Source organism: Pavona decussata, unplaced genomic scaffold (assembly GCF_977016875.1).
Source record: "Pavona decussata unplaced genomic scaffold, jaPavDecu1.1 SCAFFOLD_186, whole genome shotgun sequence".
NCBI classification, from domain to species: domain Eukaryota; kingdom Metazoa; phylum Cnidaria; class Anthozoa; order Scleractinia; family Agariciidae; genus Pavona; species Pavona decussata.
Window position 1 is genome coordinate 805,073 of NW_028145595.1, and position 19,928 is coordinate 825,000.

General features: G+C 38.9%; 4 protein-coding genes across 4 annotated transcripts in view; 3 read left to right on the top strand and 1 right to left on the bottom strand.

Annotated features, from left to right (window-relative positions):
* Window positions 1-1,312: 1,312 nt before the first annotated feature.
* On the top strand, window positions 1,313-5,330 carry LOC146462572 (uncharacterized). The gene is made up of 2 exons (XM_085085401.1): window positions 1,313-1,876; window positions 5,301-5,330. The coding sequence occupies exons 1-2, from the start codon at window positions 1,313-1,315 to the stop codon at window positions 5,328-5,330; spliced, it is 594 nt and encodes a 197-aa protein (XP_084941527.1).
* Window positions 3,324-6,728, bottom strand: LOC146462573 (uncharacterized). Its single transcript, XM_085085400.1, has 3 exons — window positions 6,594-6,728; window positions 5,945-6,001; window positions 3,324-5,477 (listed from the first exon to the last, which is right to left on the bottom strand). Exons 1-3 carry the CDS (start codon window positions 6,726-6,728, stop codon window positions 3,324-3,326), a joined length of 2,346 nt encoding a protein of 781 aa, XP_084941526.1.
* Window positions 6,729-10,404: 3,676 nt separating this feature from the next.
* On the top strand, window positions 10,405-13,474 carry LOC146462574 (ectonucleotide pyrophosphatase/phosphodiesterase family member 5-like). The gene is made up of 2 exons (XM_085085386.1): window positions 10,405-11,258; window positions 12,677-13,474. Exons 1-2 carry the CDS (start codon window positions 10,461-10,463, stop codon window positions 13,289-13,291), a joined length of 1,413 nt encoding a protein of 470 aa, XP_084941512.1. The 5' UTR covers window positions 10,405-10,460; the 3' UTR covers window positions 13,292-13,474.
* A 2,787-nt stretch (window positions 13,475-16,261) lies between these two features.
* LOC146462575 (histamine H2 receptor-like) overlaps window positions 16,262-19,928 on the top strand; it is a 12,672-nt gene continuing 9,005 nt past the window's right edge. The window contains exons 1-2 of the mRNA XM_085085477.1: window positions 16,262-16,361; window positions 16,920-17,041. The gene's annotated coding sequence lies outside the window, so the exon portion shown is untranslated. The remainder of the gene's footprint in view (window positions 16,362-16,919; window positions 17,042-19,928) is intronic.

Genomic DNA, 19,928 nt, shown 5'->3' on the forward strand with positions numbered 1-19,928 from the left:
TGCCATTTCAAATTGCGTCACATGAAGAAATGAGCCTCATCGTCAGAAAGATCACATAAAAATTAGTAAGTTTACCAAATCTGGTTACGTTTCATTGCGTAGTAACCAGGCTGTGACCTGTCAAAGGTCGCCCAAATTCCATACAAATGTCTTTAATTCTGAGATGGCGTCCCCCGGCCCCAAATCCATAGAAAGTCTCTAATTTTTCCGAGTTTTGAAAGCTTTCTACATGGTTGCAATCTAACGACAGAAACTCAAACTTGGTAAACTGACCAATTCTAATGTAATCTTTCTTGTGATGGACTCCAATTTCTGGTTCAGTAAAAAATATAAGAACTCGTCCCTAGTCTCCATTTGAACTCCGAGACGGGCAATTACCCTGGCATTAGCTCAGGGACAACCAACAAGAACCTTAAAGCAAAATTCTAAACATGTTGTCTCCTGTGTTTTCCAGATCGTTTAGTTGCTTTTTTAAAGGCGTATTTGCGTAAGCTAATACAGTATGATCTATTCGGACGCTTTAGCTGATTCAAGCCCCCGAAAATTTAGGAAACGGGATTTGTGAGCTGTTATTGGCTTTACGAAAATACTAGCTGACCTTTTTTCGCAATTTTAGCGAGATTTTTTCCCCCTCAGAAAAAGAAAGGAATTAGTTTTCAGGTGAAACGAAATTTTGAGCTGACATTTAACAGAAGAAAACTACAGATTTACTTTAGAACTTAGAGCAGTGTCGAAAGTAATTTCGCGTTTGCTTTGGTTTTGCATTTCTACGCTCTGTGATTGGTTTACAAAACTCGCGCCACTTTCTCAGCCAATGGGAATCCAAATCAAAACCAATCGTGTTTTGGCTGCACGCGTTTTCCCGCGCTTGGCGCCAGTTTCTAATTCTGATTGGCTCGTTGTGTTGTTTACATCTGTTGTGATTGGCCAGAGTAATTACTTTGGTTTTGGTTTTACGACACTCAATTGGAAACCGCTCTAATCCAAATTTTTGAGGTGATTTAGGACTTCCGAATGAATGACCGGTGGGTGTCCCAGATAGCTGAATTAACGCACCATTAATTAAATAGATGCAAATGTAAAATAATAATAATAATAATAATAATAATAATAATAATAATAATAATATCAGGAATTTCGTTAAAATGAGCTTTGGTGAATAGCGTAGTGAAACGTTGTCTTCAGAGCCGATTTCTGCCTGGTACTTTTCACGCCGGGCTAGCGCGCGCTGTCAAGCGGAACTTTGTCGCCCGCTGTCGTTAGAATCTGCACAGCGGAAATACATAAAAAATACAAGGCACCAAGTTTAAAAATGGCGGCCGAAAAAGCAATTTCAAACGTAACAAAGTCGCTACGTCCACTACGGGATTATGTTGTTAATCACTTCATGTTTGAAGACGAGGTTAAGAAGAGCCTAACATCACTTTTTGAAAAACATGTTGAGGGCAAAAGTTCTTTGGAACGAGCAATACGGTCCCAAATTGAAGCCGCTCCGCTCTTGGAAGGGGAAATGAAAATTTGGCTACAAATGATTAACAGGCGCCTTAGTCCACGAATGAAGGTACGTGACGGCTGGAGTTTGGAATTCAGACGTGCCATGCCGTTGCAAGTCTTTACGTTAATTTTTGAAGCGGTGAAGAAAACTCGTTCTACCTATGGAGTTACCTGCAAAGAAGAAAACCTGATTACTACCATCTCATATGACAGAGAGAACAGACTGGTCCGTGATTTGTCGGTGTTATCCCAGATGAGCCGCATCTCTGTCCGTGAATATTTCACCAAGAAAAGCAGAGGGAAAAGAAAGGGAACTACAGATGTTGTGATCAGTTCCGAAAGTCCTTTTTCAATATGTTATGTTAAGAGGACACAGCAAGTGGTGGTGAAAGTCCACTACAAATTTACCAATGAATATGGATACACTTTTTCATAAGTACAGGCTTAGGTATCCCATATGCAGTTGAAAACAATAGAGTCATCGACGTTAAATATTAAGTATTATCTTAAATAGTGAGAAATAATTTTCATGGTTTGTTCTTCCGGAGGAGGGGGAGGGGTACTCCTCGCAATTCTCGGTAGGGGTGTGCCACCCTGTTCTCCAAATCCTGACCCTATTCCAGACCAAAACATGTTTTTTCCATACCTGTTTTCACGCCTGGCCTCTAAAATCCATACCCAATTTCATACCTTTGTTACGAGTAGCGAAATTAAGCTTTGCACTAGTGCCGAAGTCAGGAATTGGTAAGATTCACCCGAAAATTCAGCTCGAATGATATACTTTGGATGCTTCTCTTTCTCTACTATTCATTTGGAGTTCAAAAGACAAATGCGTTTATACTTTCTCATGATTCCCTTGAAAACCATTTTTGATTTTTCAAGACCATAATGGTCAAAATTTATACCCGTTTTCAGACCAAAACAACTCAAAACCCATACCCTTTGGGGCAGCACATACCTTTCTGAGCTGATATGTAATGGTAATTGAACTGAGTGGAGCGCAATTTGGTCTGAAATCATACGCATGATTTCAAAATCGAACGAGCATGCAGTGCGAGTTTGATTTGAAATCACAAGTGTGATTTCAGACCAAAATTGCAGGACACAAAGTTCAATTACTACTTTATTACACTTATTTTGAAATCACAGAGTTTTATTATCAATATTAATATTTTATTTTTGTTACTTCATTTCCATTTTGATGGGCTAAAGAAAGGATGCGATTTAGAGCAAAAAATGGTGCAATTTGGGAATAAATTGCACTGTTCGGAGCCAGTAAGATTGCAAGGATCACCAGTGATTTCAAAATGGGTGTAATAAAGGGGAGTACCCCCTTCCCTCCCTGGGTTTGTTCTCAACAATGCAAAGAGACCCACAAAAACAATAAGGTGGATCATCAAACAGATTTTATTGTTACACTGTCTTATAGCTCCTGGAAAATTAATACAGTCATGAGCAAAATCTTGCCCAAAGCAAATGTTTGAATATCCACTGCCTTGACTGTCTGTCTGTTTTAATACAAGTACTTCCTTCTTCTTCCATATGAATGCCAATGATGAGAAATGAGAATTGTCAGCAGATAGTCAATTAATTGATATATTTGTTGTGCCTCAGTGATCCATGGGACATGATTCCAAGAAATTTATACAACCTACAACCTACATGCATTACACTTACAAATAAACAAAAGTTAGGTCTTCGAATGCTTTAGGTGGCTGATTTTGCTCACAAATGTATAACAAACAGTACATCAGTCTTTACCTTAAAAATTATGCATTGCCTTGAATGCTAAAAACCTTACACAGCTTAGCTACTACTGAACATCAAAATTACAAAAGCTGTGGAGCAATCCTTCCATCCCTTACACTTTGCTCAATAAATTTCATGATTGGGTCTCCACAGAAACAGCACTTAGCATCCTCAGGACATGCCTTTAACAGGCCACAATAGCAATAAGATGGATCACTGAATACCCTCTCTGGGATGTAGGCTACATTTTTGCATGCAGCCTCTGGCTGCTGTAAACCTTGCTGAGGTAGCCAAATCAGCATCACATATTCATGTCTGAATATTTCAACCCATCTGTGTTGATATGTTGTATTTTCACCTAATTTTTTCAGAAAAATATGCTTTGCTTCTCGCCCTTCCATTGTTACCATCCCCAACCCCTGGCCATACTTTTCAAGCACTTGACGACAATGAGCCGGGACAATGTGACCCAATGTCCAGACAGTAGGGTTTACAGAACTTGGCAACAACAATGAATTTACTTTAAAATACTCATGACAGGCAATAGAAAGCTGATCAATGTGGTTTGATGTTATCTCAAATCTATTAAAGAGAGAAACACAGTCCCGCAGCCTCACACCTAAATAAGCTAAAGCAAGAACTGTTTGACGTTCTTTCCTGGAGTCACTTTCACAACTTAGCCACTTGATCAATCTCATAAAGTTATGACAAAAACAGCGGGAATCTTTTCCGGTAAATCTATAATGTAAATCCGCTCCAGAACCTTTAGTTTCATTAAACCATTGTTTGGTCTTGTTTGCAAGGCGTCTGGTCTTTACCTCTGTTTGCAAAGCTGTAATTACTCGTGCAAAAGGGCTATCAGCTGGAACCTCTGAAAACTTTTTACAGTCAGCTGGCAGGTTAGATTTTCTTATAGCTTCTGTCAAAACTGCTTTAAAGAAGTACTGCCAAGCATTGTTTTTTAAATGAAGGGGTTCCACATGAGCTTTATCAATGTAAGAACCAAAGAGAGGCAAAAATTCCTGTCTACTATTTTGCTTGGCAATGTAATCAGTAATTTTAGATCTCTTTGTCTTTGCAGAAATTTTTTCTAGTGCTACTCTCTTCTTAAATGCTTCAACCTTGTTGACAACATTAACTCTTTGCTGGTAATTCCATGGCTTCCACTTGTTTGAAATTTCAGTTCCAAATGTACCCTTGACATCCCTACAATCAGCTAATGAAACATTAGCAAAGGGTGAGAAAAACTTAGCACTAATAGTTAATTCACCTGCCAACATGGCAAGCATCTTCATGTCGTTTGGCAATTCCTCCAGCTTAAACTTATATTTAATGCCTTCAAATTCATATTCAGCTCTTTCTAAATCTGCAATTTGAGGTAATAATGACCTCACATATTTCTTTATAACAGGAGAGCTTTCATCACAGTTGGCACCAAAAATTAGAAAGTTATCATAACTTGATGCCACCCTTCTTCCAACATTGAGGAAACTGACTAAGAAAGAACAAGCGCTCTCATTTTTTCCAAATGGGCATCCGTCGCCACCAAGAGCAATTTGAAAAGTGCCTGTTGATTCTGCAAAACCTTTCAAGCTTTCTTTTCTGTTCTGAGAAAGATAAAATTTGGCAAGCATTGGGAGGTATTGTCTTAAGTCTCTATATGCACCATTGACTGGGTTTTCAGTTTCTAAGCCCTCTAGATAGTCTGGGTCAATTTCATAAACAGTCCCAATATCAATCTTTTTTAACTGTTCTACAAGGTTACTATAAGTGAGAAGCTTTGGAACCTTACAGCCTTTACAAATTGAAATACTTGTTCTTTTCCCTGGTTTGCCTTTGTTTGATTTCATTGAAAGCACCAGTCTTACACTTTTGTACTTTCGTTTCCCCATCACACCACTTGCATAATATGTTGCAATACTGCGAACAATGTTGTCCTCTGACTTTTCAAATTCTAACACACTCTTCTTATACTCTTTAGAAACTACTCTATTGGTCAACTGCTTGTTCTCTGTCACATATTTTGTTAACTTATCTAACTTGCATCTCTTTTGCAGAGTGTCAAACATTCCCTCGAAACTGGCTGAGGAATGTTCATTTGAGCTCCCATGAATTTTGGCAGCAGCTTCAATGGTTTCATGCCTCCTTTTTCTTGCAGTCCTTGGTCCCAGTGTTGATTCTCCATTGACAAGTGCAGTAGGGCTTCTCGTTCGTGCTTGAGATACATGCCCCTGCTACTAAAAATATTGCTAAATTAGACACTGAGTAGTAGCACAATTATTAAAATTATATGTGGTGAATTTTAGCCACATCTTACATTTAATATGTTGATGTTTATAATTTAGAGACACTGTCATTTATGACAGTCTTTACCAACCAAATGAACACAGGCACACACTCAGGTTTCTAGCATCAAGGGATTGGCATAGAAGCTTCGCAATGGCTGTCATTCTGGCACTGGCTCTGTGTCAAGTGGCAAGTTCACCGAAATAAAACTTGCAAAAATATTTTTTTTATTTTTACAAAATTGAATATTTTTCTGTTCATATTATTAATAAAATTTGTTATAAAATTAAACATCATCCAACCACTAATCAATGCAAACCTAAGGACTTAGTTGGAGGTTGTGCCCAGCAATATTTGCTGCACACTTAATGGTACTGGTAAAACAACCACAATGAAGAATCAAGAGTATACTCACAGGAATATTTTCTAATTCATTTGTTATATCTTTGAAGCGTTCCCTGACTGTGGCCAACTGAAAGCAATTATTATACAAATGATTTCATATTTAGTGATTGGTTAATTTTAAGTGTCATTTAGAGTTTAAACACATAAAAAGCTTGTGCGGGGGCTGGGGGATGTTAAAAAGTATTTGTGTAGAGAGGTACAGCGGGGATTTACAAACCATGATTACCCGGTTCATAATAAAAATAATTCTTATTCTTAACAATAATAATAATAATAATAATAATAATAATAATAATAATAATAATAATAATAATAATAACAATAATAATTATGATAATGATAATGATAATAATAATAATAATAATAATAATAATAATTACTATTATTGTTATTTTTATTATTATTATTATTATTGTTATTATTATTATTATTATTATTATTATTATTATTATTATTACTATTATTATTATTATTATTATTATTATTATTATTATTATTTTGAATTTCCTTAACCTATCAAAATTGAAATTCTGGCCTCCCTGCACATGGACCACCACCACTTTCCTATAATACTTTGTTACAAAATTCTCTGATATTGAAAATATAAATCTTCCCATACACTAATACTGAATTACTTAAAAAGGACAAATTCATCTCACCTGTTCTTGGGCTCGCTGGACTTTTTTAAACTCTGCCGATAGCTTGCGATTTTCATAAACAGCTTTCTCTCTTGCAACCTTACGAGCTTTCATGAATTGAGCCAAGTTAAAGCGTGTGTTCTTTGTGTGCGGCATCCTAGATATTAACTCATAAAAAACTAAGAATAGAAGGCAAAATTACGAAAACAAAAATCATAGAGTTTTTGTCAAGGCTTTGAAGTTTCTGTTCGTAGCACAATCTCCCGGATAAGTAGCGAAACTTAAAAAACTATCCTAGCCAAAAATACGATAGAAACGACAAATAAACCTTTCCTTTTCTTTTACCGTTTCCTCTACTGTCTCTTCCCAAGCGAACATCGAAGAAACCATAGCATATTTGGTATCAAAATGACGGGAAAACTGTGTACTTTTAGCGCACTTGAGTTTTGGCGCCCTTGGACTATTTCCAGGACCGCTCTGAGGCAGTTTTCAACAGGCGTTTCACTCAGCTCCAGGCTTCTCTGAAAAACACACGGTCACAGACGCCATGTTTGTGGACACTGATTGTTCCGCTTCATAGCGCACACCAGCCCGGCGTGTTTGTCGCCTTCAGGCTGACTGCAGTTCCTGGACACCACTCACTGTCCGTCATGAGTCAGCCGAGCTCAGAGGGTCCTTTCTTGCTCCAAATATTAAAACAAAAACGAATCCGACAACACAGGGGCGACGACAAAACCACTAATGCGAATAACTCCTGACTCGCGGGGATTTCAGAGGTCGATGTCTCGACGACTTCAAACAAAAGAGACACGTATGTTATCACTTGTAGACTTTTAGCCTGCGAATGTAGACGGATTTCAGTGTTGTTGATCACGCCGCGGAGTGGTTATGATACGAAATAGTTCTGTATTACCGCGTTTATATTGACAGCTGACATACGACAGCGTGAAATACAGATAGAAAGAACAACACAAGATCGAAAACATTAGAGCCGCCGTAATTTCCTGGCGAGCTACTTGCCTTCAAATTTCATTGATAAAGACGGTGTTAGAGCGAAAAGTCAAATACGATTTTTTACGAGCCTGACAGAGGTCCTGACAGGTAGGAAAAACGAAAGAGACATTTTTTTTACCCAGCTAGAACCAGTGCTTTGATTAAAAAATCTCAGCAAACTAGATATTTAAAAACGTTCCAGTCAGTTTAGGTTACCGTCTAATGTATTCAGTTCCCAGCCAGCTCTATTCCAGCCTGCAGAGCGGGTTTTACGTCGAGCGGCCCCATCAGGTACTCCTTTTATAGAACTGAGAGCCCGCTTACTACAGACACCCGGATAATACGGGCACCTTTGCGTATCCCTTTAGCGTCCGTTTCAGTCAATTCCCTTTATTGCGGAACGGGCCCTTGAGACCACGAGTTAGTGTCCTTAATAGCAAGAGTCCATTTAAGGAGGAATTTGTTTCGGTCAGACGAATGAAATTTGATTTTGTCGGAGATTTACGTCCGCTGTTCGCAGATTAGAGATTTAGCTTCTGTCCGTAACATTGGGATGTCCGTAATAGCGAGGTGATTACGGGCGAATGCAAAATACTGACGGCAGACTGATCCTGACGGCGGAGGTGGCGAACTTGATAGAAATAACCAACAAAGGCTAGAATAACTGAAATATATATGTTTTAAAAAAATTTCGGTTTGCAATACAAACCTTCCTCAGGGGCTGAGGATCGTTACAAATAAAGATTTAAAATATAAAATGCGTGACAATGATTGGTTGTTTAGGACTAAGTGTTTAGTATTTGAAATAATTTGCTAATCCATGTCTACAAGTGATCCGGCACCACTCATCGGTTTGTCGCTGTGGAATTGTACATGTTATTGTATTTGTTACGGGCGAATGGTCTGGGCCCCGGGCTATAAAACGACTGACAAAAACTAAGATCTTCGACAACTACTAGAATGTACTTAGCCGGGGGGAGGGGCGGGGTACTCTCTTATATAAACTATATAGGGGAGTACACAGTGTGACAGGAGGTTTTTCCATTCTAAGCGAACGGGAACGTTTCGGGCTATTCTGTACTTTTCAACGGAAAACTTCTGTGACAATTCTTGGGGAAGATTAACTCAAAGGAGAGCTCGCTTGCGAGAAAGGGCCGTCGCTCCCTCGAGGTACCAAGATCTAGCCGCAACTGGATGGCAGAATTAACAGCGACAACTTCACTTTTGGGTCCAACAGTAGTTTATTCTTGAAGGCCGAACTGACATACGTTCGTCCCACAGTAATGGTTGTAATCATGTAATCACTTAGCGCTACATACAGAGTTGTACATATATGATTGTACAAGTATCCGTACAATGCGTCTGAATTGTGAAAAGTAATTGCAAAGGACGCGGCAGTACTTTGAATAACGCGTAGAAGATTAAAAAGCCAAGTTTTAACACCGAAACCTCACTATTGACTACACTTGTTAATCAAGGAGAACTTGCACTATTCAACTGTCCTAAATTAAAAGCCGTTGAGGTGCGTAACGTAGCAAATGAGTTTTCCGAAATGTCAGTGAACGGCTCGTGCCGCGTAATTACCGCTATCACAGTTCACAAAGAACCTCACTTCGTATTCATAACTAAAAGGTTGAGCTATTCATCACTCCAGAAAACGCAATTACAGAACGGAGCTCATTTCAAGAGTATTCATTTCAAAAGAAACCAAGTTACTTCAAGCAACACTTCTAGAACTTCCCAGTTGATTAACCTTATTCAGGTCTACGAAGATAATTTAAAAATATTTCCTTGCATAGCTACTGTTGGCTTTTCTAATTATTTTCCCTTTAGTAACAAGCATGATAAGGTTCTCGAGATCATTTGCACAGCTTGGCAAATTGCTGAAAAGGTAAAACGGAAACTAAGGCTACCATTGCTCTTACTAATTGAACGATATACGTTCTTGAACCAATAATAACACAACCTTAAGCCACAAAATATACTTGGATAAATATGAAATATTCCCTATAAATTCGAATACGAGTACAATGAATATCGACCAAAGTTTCCCTAACATACGCCTTCCCTTAAACCTCGACGTCCACGTTGAACAAAATAAGTAACACTCACTAACTTGTTGTCAAACGGCTAACGAAGTGATGATAATTGCCCGGTGTCGACATGCTAAATCCACAATATAATTTGTAAATCACAACGAGAAACTCAAAAGTACACAAATCAACCACTATTTGGGTTTTTCTTCCTAACAGTACCCCCCCCCCCCCCCGGGGGATACTAAGTACCAAAAAAGGGTACCTTTTTCACGCTTCAGGTATATGAAAGGGTAGGGATTTCACCAGTCGAAGCATATGAAAGGGTACGGAAATCTGTCTTTTAGGTATTTAAAAGGGCCTTTCATTAAAATATTTCGAACACACATACCTTATAACTGTAATGTTTTAATTTATTGTGAAAGGGGTACTATTTTCCAGTGTAAGGTATAAGAGAAGGGTACCTTTTCTGCCAAAAATAGTTTATAAAAGGGTAAGGGGCCAGACCTCAGGGCGGAGTCTCCCCGTATTAATTTTTTTAGTACTCCCCCCCCCCCCCCGGGGGGGCTTTCCAGTACCACTGGCACTGAAAATAAGCAATGATACTTTTCCCAGGATTTCATCCGCAGACTCAACAAGTTAGACACACCATGTACTGCCGGTATAGCATTATAAACTGCATCACTTGCTGGCAGGAAAATAAAACTCGACAGCTTTCATTTGAATATGAGCCACTTGTAGCTATTATGATGTTAATTTTAGCAAGTGGTGGGATAATACTATTATATCAAAGATAATATGATTGTTGCTCAAGATAAATTTCAAGGTTGAAAGAGTTTCGTGTTTGGAGGTCAGATTTTCTATGAAAGACACCATGTTCGCGCTTTTTTTCGCGATCTTTTCGTTGCAGCTCGCTTATACAGTTTCGGAGGTCAACGAAGGACAGCCACCGCTGATAATAGTCTCGCTGGACGGAATGGATTGGCGAATTCTTAAACGACACGTATTCAACACCCCTAATTTCAACTTTATCGCAGAAACTGGCGTTAAAGCTGAATACATGACGAATGTTGTCCCCTCCGAGACGTGGCCAAATCACCAAACGTTACTCACAGGTTTGTACGCAGAGAGCCATGGCATTGTGTCGAATGTTTTCTGGGATCCTGTCTACGAAGAAATGTTTATCTTCGGGTACGACTGCTCAAACTTTGACCCCAAGTTCTATAATGATGCAGAACCAATATGGCTGACTCTTCAGAAGCAAGGAGGGCGAAGCGCGTCATATTTTTGGCCTGCTACAACTAGCTACACCGAGAAGCCCACATACTACATAAAAGAAACTTGCCTTTTCGATTGTAGTGCTGTTAATTCTAAGGATCTTCCAAAGTATAGAAACAGAACCCTGCCAGGTTTTCCGCCCTATTTCCATTGCGTGTTCAATTTAAGAGGTGCGTGGTCTGACAGAGTCAATAAGGCGATAGAGTGGCTTCAGTCGGATAAACCACCGCATTTTGTTGCTCTGTATTTTGAGCAGCCAGATAATGCCGGTCACAACTATGGACCCTTCTCGCAGGAGTACAAGGATACGGTGGAAAGGGTTGACAGGGAAGCTGTGGGGTTATTGCTGAAGCGATTAAATGAGAGTAAGCTACTACAGAAGGTGAGCCGGCTTCTTTACATATTTTCTTCATTGCATTGCAAACTTTTAAGACTTTGAAATGATTTTTAAAAAATCTTAAAATTCGTATTACATATGACGCTGAAATTAAAACAAAACACATATGAACGAATGCTCAAGGACAAGCGAATTATAGTTGACTCGCTTAGTGTATTCGGTTTGATTTTGGGGCTGGGCCAATAGTTATATTAACAATTCTTGTTACTACTAAGGAATGCAAATGTTTGCACACATAAAAATTATACACTCCATACGTTCACAGCAGCAAATTATTATTATTATTATTATTATTATTATTATTATTATTATTATTATTATTATTATTATTATTATTATTAAGCGATGTTAGTTTCGTGACTCATACCTTGCGAAAAACGCTGAAAAACATAACACATATGAACGACATTGTCAAGAGAATTATAGTTAACTTACCTAGTGTAAAGGAAGATTTTGGGGGTAAGCTAGACTTGCTTACAAGTCGAGCTCAGATCGAGAGCGCGAGCGAGCGAGCGAGAGCTCGCGCCAGGTCCATTCAGTAGAGAGAAGCGAGCGACTTTGAGAAAGTCTAGGGCTTAGCCAGTAGCTTAAATTTTAAGCGATATATCCATCGTGACTTATGCCCTGCGAACATGTGCGAGCAGTGGGTTCCACCGGAGGCTTCATATAGCATATACAAACATACATACATACTTTATTCTATAGCTCCCCTTGGGGGGCTCTTCCGCCATACATGAAAATAATAATAATAATAATAATAATAATAATAATAATAATAATAATAATAATAATGATAATAATAATAATGAAAACTATTTACATTTGGATGATAAAAAAAAGAGAAAAAAATACGATAGTAAAATATCTATGAATTAAAAATTAAAGCACATGGCGGAGAAACCACTGTTTATATTTATGCCCGTGCGTGATTGATGCATACATGACTTGGAGTAAATACACTGGCGTAAATAAACACCTTTAGAGCGGAGAAAACGTTGTGCGCAATTGTTCTGCGCATATCCATTCGCGGGCTCAAGTGATCTGTTAAATGAGCTGAAAAAGCTACCGTTCGAATCTGCTGTTGCAGTTTTTTAAAGTCAGATCGGATATTTTACCCCGGCTAGTCCGGCTACGTGTAAGGACAAGAACGAAAATTGGAAAAAAGAAAACTGGGGTGGTAAATTATAGCAATACTTGTCCATTAGTCAATTTAGGTTTCTTCCTCTTAAATTAATCCGTTGGCTTTCAAAGGACTGTCTGTCCCTAGCCTCCCTCGCAGAGGCTCTTTTGGCTAGTCACGCAATCTTTCCTCCCCGTCTCGGTTAGGGAGGAAAGATTGCGTGACGAACCAAAAGAGCCTCTGCCCCAAGCCTTAATTAATACACACAAAATTGTTTTTACAGGTAAACTTGATGTTCGTCAGTGACCACGGCATGGACAACACATCGTCGAGTCGTATAGTTTACTTAGAAGATTTCATCGACTCCTCGGCTTACTTCTTGAGTTATTCAGGCCCTGTGGTTCACATGTGGCCTCATCCGGGAATGGAAGAAGCAATCTATAGAAACCTTACAAGGAATCCAATAGCGCACATCAGGAAAGTGTTCCGGAAAGCGGATATCCCAGATGAATATCACTGGAAAAACAACAGACGGATACCTCCGATTTATATCGATCCCGAGGTCGGTTGGGTCGTGGTCCGCTCGAAAAACGATACTTTCACTGATAAAGGAGCGCACGGCTGGCCTCCTGTTGAATCGAAAAGTTATTCGATCTTCTACGCCCGCGGGCCCGCATTTAGGGACGGAACTGTCGTGAAACCTTTCAACACTGTGGATCTCTACCCCTTGATGTGCAAGCTGCTTGGAATCAACCCTCGTCCGAACAACGGGTCCTTGGAAAATGTCAAAGCCATCTTGAAAGAAGACCCAATTCCGTCTACAGCGATACATTACTTTGCATGCCCCAGGCTTTCCTTGATGATGTTATTGATCGCGCTTGGACTTCTCGGGCTATAAAGTTTTTTGTGTAATTTTTTTAACAAGGCTAATCGCTGGGGACTCCCAACTCATCGAGTTTGGATTCGAGTTCGAGTTCAAGTTCGAGTTTGAGTTCGAGTTGGAATAGGAGTTGCACTACTATAAAAATGCAAAAAGCAAAATACTTCGTTATTTTCGAGAGCGCGCTCTCGAAGGGCTCCCATGTGAAATAGGACCCCCCCCCTCCCCCTTCTTCCCCTAACGAAGGATGGCATGTGTGCGAATATTTTTCTCGCAAAATGTAGATACTAAACATGGTCTATAATAAAACAAAAATGGCGTACAACAAAAGAAAACAGTTTCGATCTGTTCAGATTATGGCGATGCGAAAGTGAAAGTGGCGTGAGGATACCGTTGTCCGGTCATCTTGGACACATTTATTGGGTCACATTACCAGTTCACAAATTTCTTGAGCGCGTTTCTCGAAAGTCCCGGTAACTTACTGGGCCCAATAAGTATCTTTGATGTTAAATGTTTCTTAACAGAAGTCAATTTTTGTTAGCTTTGAATACTAAATTTCAAACCTTTATAATTCTATGAAAACATTGGCCAAGCACCATGTCTGTAATCACTGTGTAATCGGCGAAAACATATACTTATCGGGCCCGGTAAGTTACCGGGACTTTTAAGAACCGGACACCTTGACCGATGCGGTAACGATGTTCTGATCTGAGGTCTTAGTGGTCCTGCCTTCTCCACAGACTTTTCTTCCAGCAACAGTGTCATATGTTTAAGAAAGGGAAATTCATAGAAACGACTTAGCCGCAAAATCAAATATTGGTGGGAAAAAGGTGCTACCTGCCCGCTGTTTTTTTATTCTGAGTAACATCCCAGTTTAATTTATCACGTAAAAGCAGTAGGGATAAGGTAACACCAGTAGTTTTTTAAAAAAACACACCGCTTCCCAATGGGCATATCACTCCCTGCGATTTATCTGTGGCTCAAAAATAAAGTTAGATAAATTTAATTAATATTCCACTTTATTTTACATAAATATTTGAAGAATAGTAATTTAATTGAGTAAACTATGTAATTTGCCAACGTAAGGGTCGTCTGGGTGCACAGGGCGCAGACAATCAAATTTGATCTAAATTCCGGCTGAATTCACAGCAAAATTGCTCAGAAAATTGAGTTTGTTGATACAATTAAGAACCGTTCTTGATCGAACAAAGCGTCTGGTTATTACGCGTCTGTTGAAATAATACAAGCGGCGGTGGTCGCCTGTGAGAAAACGATCGTCGCCCGAAGGGCGGAGTCGAAAGGAAAGAAAGAGACGTTAGCGTTGTCAATCGATAAAAAATCGGTAAAGATCAAGTGATTTTTACCGATTGATAACGGAGATCGATGAAAATCGATATTTTGATTTGGCGTATCAAATCCATATTATCGATTTTTTATGAAGTCCAACTCGAAGTCTAACTCGAAGTCCAACTCGAATTCGAACTCGAATCCAAACTCGATGATTCCCTACTCTCTAATCGCTGTGATGCATGCTGTGTTTTTATGATTAGTGCCTTTTTTACCTGTGGCTATCACCCGAGGGGGGGGGAAGGGTACTCCCCCAAAAAAATGGATAGGGGTGTGCAGCCTGCTTCCCAAAACCCTTACCCTATTTATGACTATTTATTTATCTGCGATTTTCCCTACCCTATTTATGACCTGACCAAAAATTTGATACCCTATTTATGACCTGATAGTGTCTGGTCAACTTCAGTTCAAAAACCACCAGAGTCCAGCGCGTGATCGGAGCGCTTGACAAGCCGTTGAGGCACGTACACAGTTACCGTAAACATCATGATGAAGAAGTAGCTTCTTCTAAAAAAAAAAAAAACGAATTCAAGACTAGAGTGCAAGAATTGATACCCTATTTATTACCAAAGTGGCTAAAATCGATACCCTATTTATGACCAAAGCGGCTGAAAAACCATACCCTTTGGGGCCGCACATACCTATATAGCCCATATAAGGAAGTACCCCTGTTATCATACTATCATTAGCTGCTTTGTCTTTTCCACACTAAAGCGCCCGCGTTTGAGAAATTAATCGGAGGGTTATATAAAAAGAACCTTTTCCCAGCTTGCTGGTAAATGGGATGATAATCACGTCCCCTCGGCTTAAACTGGGTTATCCTTACAATCTCACAGTTGCTCTCGAAGCTTCACTTCTCGTCCAACTGTAAAGTCATTTTTCGGACAATCTTTCAGGTTTGGGCATTATCCTTCGATACATTACATACATATTACATGGATTAAATTATTATGTATAATTTTATTAGTTTGACGTGCTTTTGATCATATTTAGATGTGAAAAGCGCAATATAAGCATTGAACATTATTGTTATTACTATTATTATTATTATCATTATTATTATTATTATTATTATTATTATTATTATTATTATTATTATTATTATTATTATTATTATTGATATACCAGCCACCTGAACAACATGTAGACATAAAACGATGAGAGAAGAATATAAGATTAAAAAACACAACACTAAACTTCATTATTTGTTTAAATAGCCCATGGTTTGGCCTGGTGGGATGAAAAACGAAAGTAAACGTTCTAATGAAGCATTTAAAGGTCGTTTACTCGGGCGATTTTTTATGTATTTGCGATTTTTAAATAGCCTTTTCGTGTAAATCGTTATCAAATTTCCTTGCAGGTTTTACGGTAGTTAAATCTTGATTTTGATATTATTTTTGATGGGCGATTTGTAATTGTTCAAAAAGTCGTCACCCCCCTCCCCCCCCCCCCCACCAAAAAAAACCAATCCTAAAATAGAAACAAAATCTGAATCAAAAGTCATCGATGCATAACATAAGAAAGCCCGTGCACATGCAACAAGCCAATCAACAAAGAGTATTCAACTCACGTGGGTCATTTTGTAACGCGGCGCAATATTCAAATTGTGCTTCAAAGTTCTACAACATGAACAACGTTTAGAAGTTTCTGTTGGCTTGAAATGCCTCAAATATCTTTGCAAACTGCTTGCAAACTCAAAGGTTTGTTTCACAGAATGAAGAGAAAACTAAGATTGAAAAAGGTAAGGCTGCTTCTAAACCTTTTCAAAGTTTGCGCATTAAAAAAGATACAATGTAGCAGTATTTTGTTGTCATCGATTCTTTAGTTAGATTCAAAGTTTTATTAATTTTAATATTTTTGCGCTCTCTCGTTATATGAAAAACACAATTAGCTACAATGGAAAATGCATGTCAGCTCTATAACTTTTCCTTCATCCAGTTCATCCACAGACTTACAACGTAGAAGAAATTTAGCTTCAACCGAGAATAACATAGTGTGATCAGCATTGTAAAAGTTTTATCTCAGGCGCATTGTTTTGAATTGACATTCTTCTGCAGTTATGTCACTCGGGTTCAAAAGTTTTATTAACTAATTCCGTTTACAGCATAACAAACATCACTACAATAAAGTACTATTTATACTTTTCGTTTGAATGGTCGCACATTGGAAATTCAACCACAAACTTAAGATTGGATTTTAATATTTAGAGCCGCGCATTTGTTGCAGTTAATAACTTTAAGGGTTTACTTTGATTAAAACTGATGAAAACTGATTAAAACTGTGCTATATCTTGTTACAGATATTGCCAGAAAACATGAAAGATTTTCATACGATACCCGGCCGGCTTCAAGTGTCGAGGAAAACTCGCTTTGGTCTGCAGCTCGCTTCCTCAGTTATACAGCTCCGGTTTCTTTTAATTGTGTAAGTAAGCCTTACTAATTCTCAATCCAACATAAATTCACTTTATAGAATTTCTCTTACTCTAAGTAGCGGTTAATGTAGGCTTTTTGTTAGTGTAAAATTTATTTTTAGTTTGAAGGGGATTTACTTGAAACGAGAATGAGGACTTTCTGCTGGTTGTGAGTGAGACGTAAGCGAATCACGCACGCATCTCGCTCACACGCAACTCTCGCGCGAGCAACTCGCCAGCTTGCAATCTGCGCGTACACTTGCCGGTGTTCTAGCAAAGTTTGTGTTCGTTGTCGTAAAAAATATGATCGTAGAAAAGCTCCGATCACTGAGTTCTTCTTTTGTTTGTTCGTTCGCATGATTATGTGCCATGTTTGTCAAAGGTGTTTATGTCATTAGCAGAAGCCCATGTTATTAGTTTATCTCAGCAATCGATACCCATCAACTTTCTCACTTCGTTGACCCTATAGCTGCTCTCTTTTTCCTTCCGGCCACTACACCGATGGACAATTTCAGGAGCGCATGGGTCATTTACTCCGGGCCATTTGGTCACGATAACGATGACGATGACGATGACAATGGCAATAACAATTACGATACCGGTGATGATGATGATGATGAAGATGATGATGATGATGATGATGATGATGATGATGATGATGATGATGATTATAATGATGATGATGATGATGATGATGATGATGATAATGATGGTGATGATGATGATGATGATGATGATGATGATGATGATGATAATAATAATAATAATAATAATAATAATAATAATAATAATAATAACAATACGTACCCGGGGTAAATCCCTCTACCGTTAAGCAACCCTCTCTAATAAGCCCCTCTTATTAGAGGATCAGATCAGATAATTTATTTAACTCAACTCAACTTACAGAGGATGCAGGTTAGCAATAAACATATACAAATCAATGCATTATAAAAAAAGAATAACGATAATAACATCTACACAAGGAGTGAGTTAGGATCATCCAAATAACAGCGGCTAATCTAGTGGATAGTCCCAATGAAATACAATAGTACACACAGCATTAGTAAGGACTTCTTTATGATAAAGTTGTTGAAGAAATTTGTTAATCCTCCCTCTCCTCCCCCTTTCTCGTTAACAATATTTGTAATTCATTATTTCAAAAGGTTCCCCCAAGTGAATAAAGATGTAGGAATAACTTGTACAATACGTAAAATATCACTCAAATCTCTATGTCAGACAGTCATTGCCCTTGCCCAAAATTTGAGAGAAACGTGACAAAGGGCCTTTGCTCGAAACGTTAGACATCTCATTCCACACTACTTTTACTTTTCCGTAACTCTATTCTATTTTTTCTCTTGCTACTGCATTTCGCAGTAACCCCCTCTCTCTATTACGATCCCTCCGTCCCCCACCTCAAACGTGCATGAAATTAATAAGCCTCCCATCCTGGAGGGTCTTAATAGAGGATTTAATGTATTTCTATTGCGCAAATTCTAAGCCATGACTTGTTCAAGACGCGTAAAGATACTGCTGCGCAGTAGAGAGAAACTGGCAACATTCCCCGGCACCGCAGTTTAAACAGGACCCACCAAACCCCAAAAAAGATGGTGGTCTCTGCCTGCAACCTCCCTTTCCTCAACCTCAAAAGATGGTGTCTTTATTGCATACCCACCCCTCTATCCAGCAGTAAAAAAGGACAGTGAGATTCAAACCTCACTTCTCTTGTTTATCTAACAATGCTGACTCTTGATAACTTAATATTTCTGTGCAAACTCAAATTTTAAGGGCAATAAAATTTTGTTGGTAATGTTCATGAGATAGGTTGTATCTTCGATACCCCCCTACCCCAGACAAGGTGCGTCCTCTTCGAACAAACTTGTTATGACCAGTTCCCTAATAAAGAACACGGATGACTTCTCAGGAGCTCTCTGGCTCAGCCATGTCGAGCTGTCTAAATACGACTATGGCTTAGCCGTGTTCTTCTACATTGTAAGCTCAACTCCAGGCCTCTCAGCACAGTTGAAAAGGTACTGTTTTTTTTTTTACCATAGGTTGTTTCCAGGTCCTCAACGTTATCGTAAACATTGGTTTGTGGCGAACCTTGCAGGCGCATGCTGATTGTTAACTGGGATGCTTGGCCAGTCATTCCTCTTAGCTTCGATTACTTCCAGACATGGCTGGTTCTTTATAAGTAACAAAGCTATTTTGACTGCAGTATGCACTTAGTGAAGTTCTCAATCAATGGCTTGCTTCTTCGCCTCTGCCTCGGTTACATTTAAAAGGTTCATCGGGGTTGCACGGCAAAACTTTCCGTATGCAAAATGATTCAGGACGTCATTGCACTGTGGATTCTAAGTTTTTCGAGTTGCGCTCTTGATTCAGCCTTAGAAGTAACCATCTCTTTACTAGAGGCATTTGTAATGTTACTAGGGTGGTATTCTGCTTTGCAATCCAGTAATTTTGCGAATTTCTTTCAAATACACACACAGAAAAAAAAGCACAACAAATGGCGCTCCCGCGCCAGGTATAACGAACGATATTCCCCAGCCCGGCCTTTTAAAATGTATGGAACAGAACCTTGATATAGGGAACCAATCTCCCTTGTCCCTTGGCACTTCGTTAAATCAAGGTTCCACTGTAACTGAACAGATAGCTAAAAAGTCTTTAAGAAGAAACTCGAAGAGAATTGTTTGGTTACACTGTTGGTCTGCTACTCTATTGTTTTTTTAAAGCGACTTTTGAAGGAGTTAGCAGCTACGAAGCTGCATAAAAAACTGTGTAAACAGATTGCATAAATGAATGGGCTTAGTGTCAGAAATAAATCAAGGTGGTGCGGGACTAGCGAATTGCAAACGCGAAAACTGCGCCGCTGCGCGAATAATTATTTTCTCAAACGGT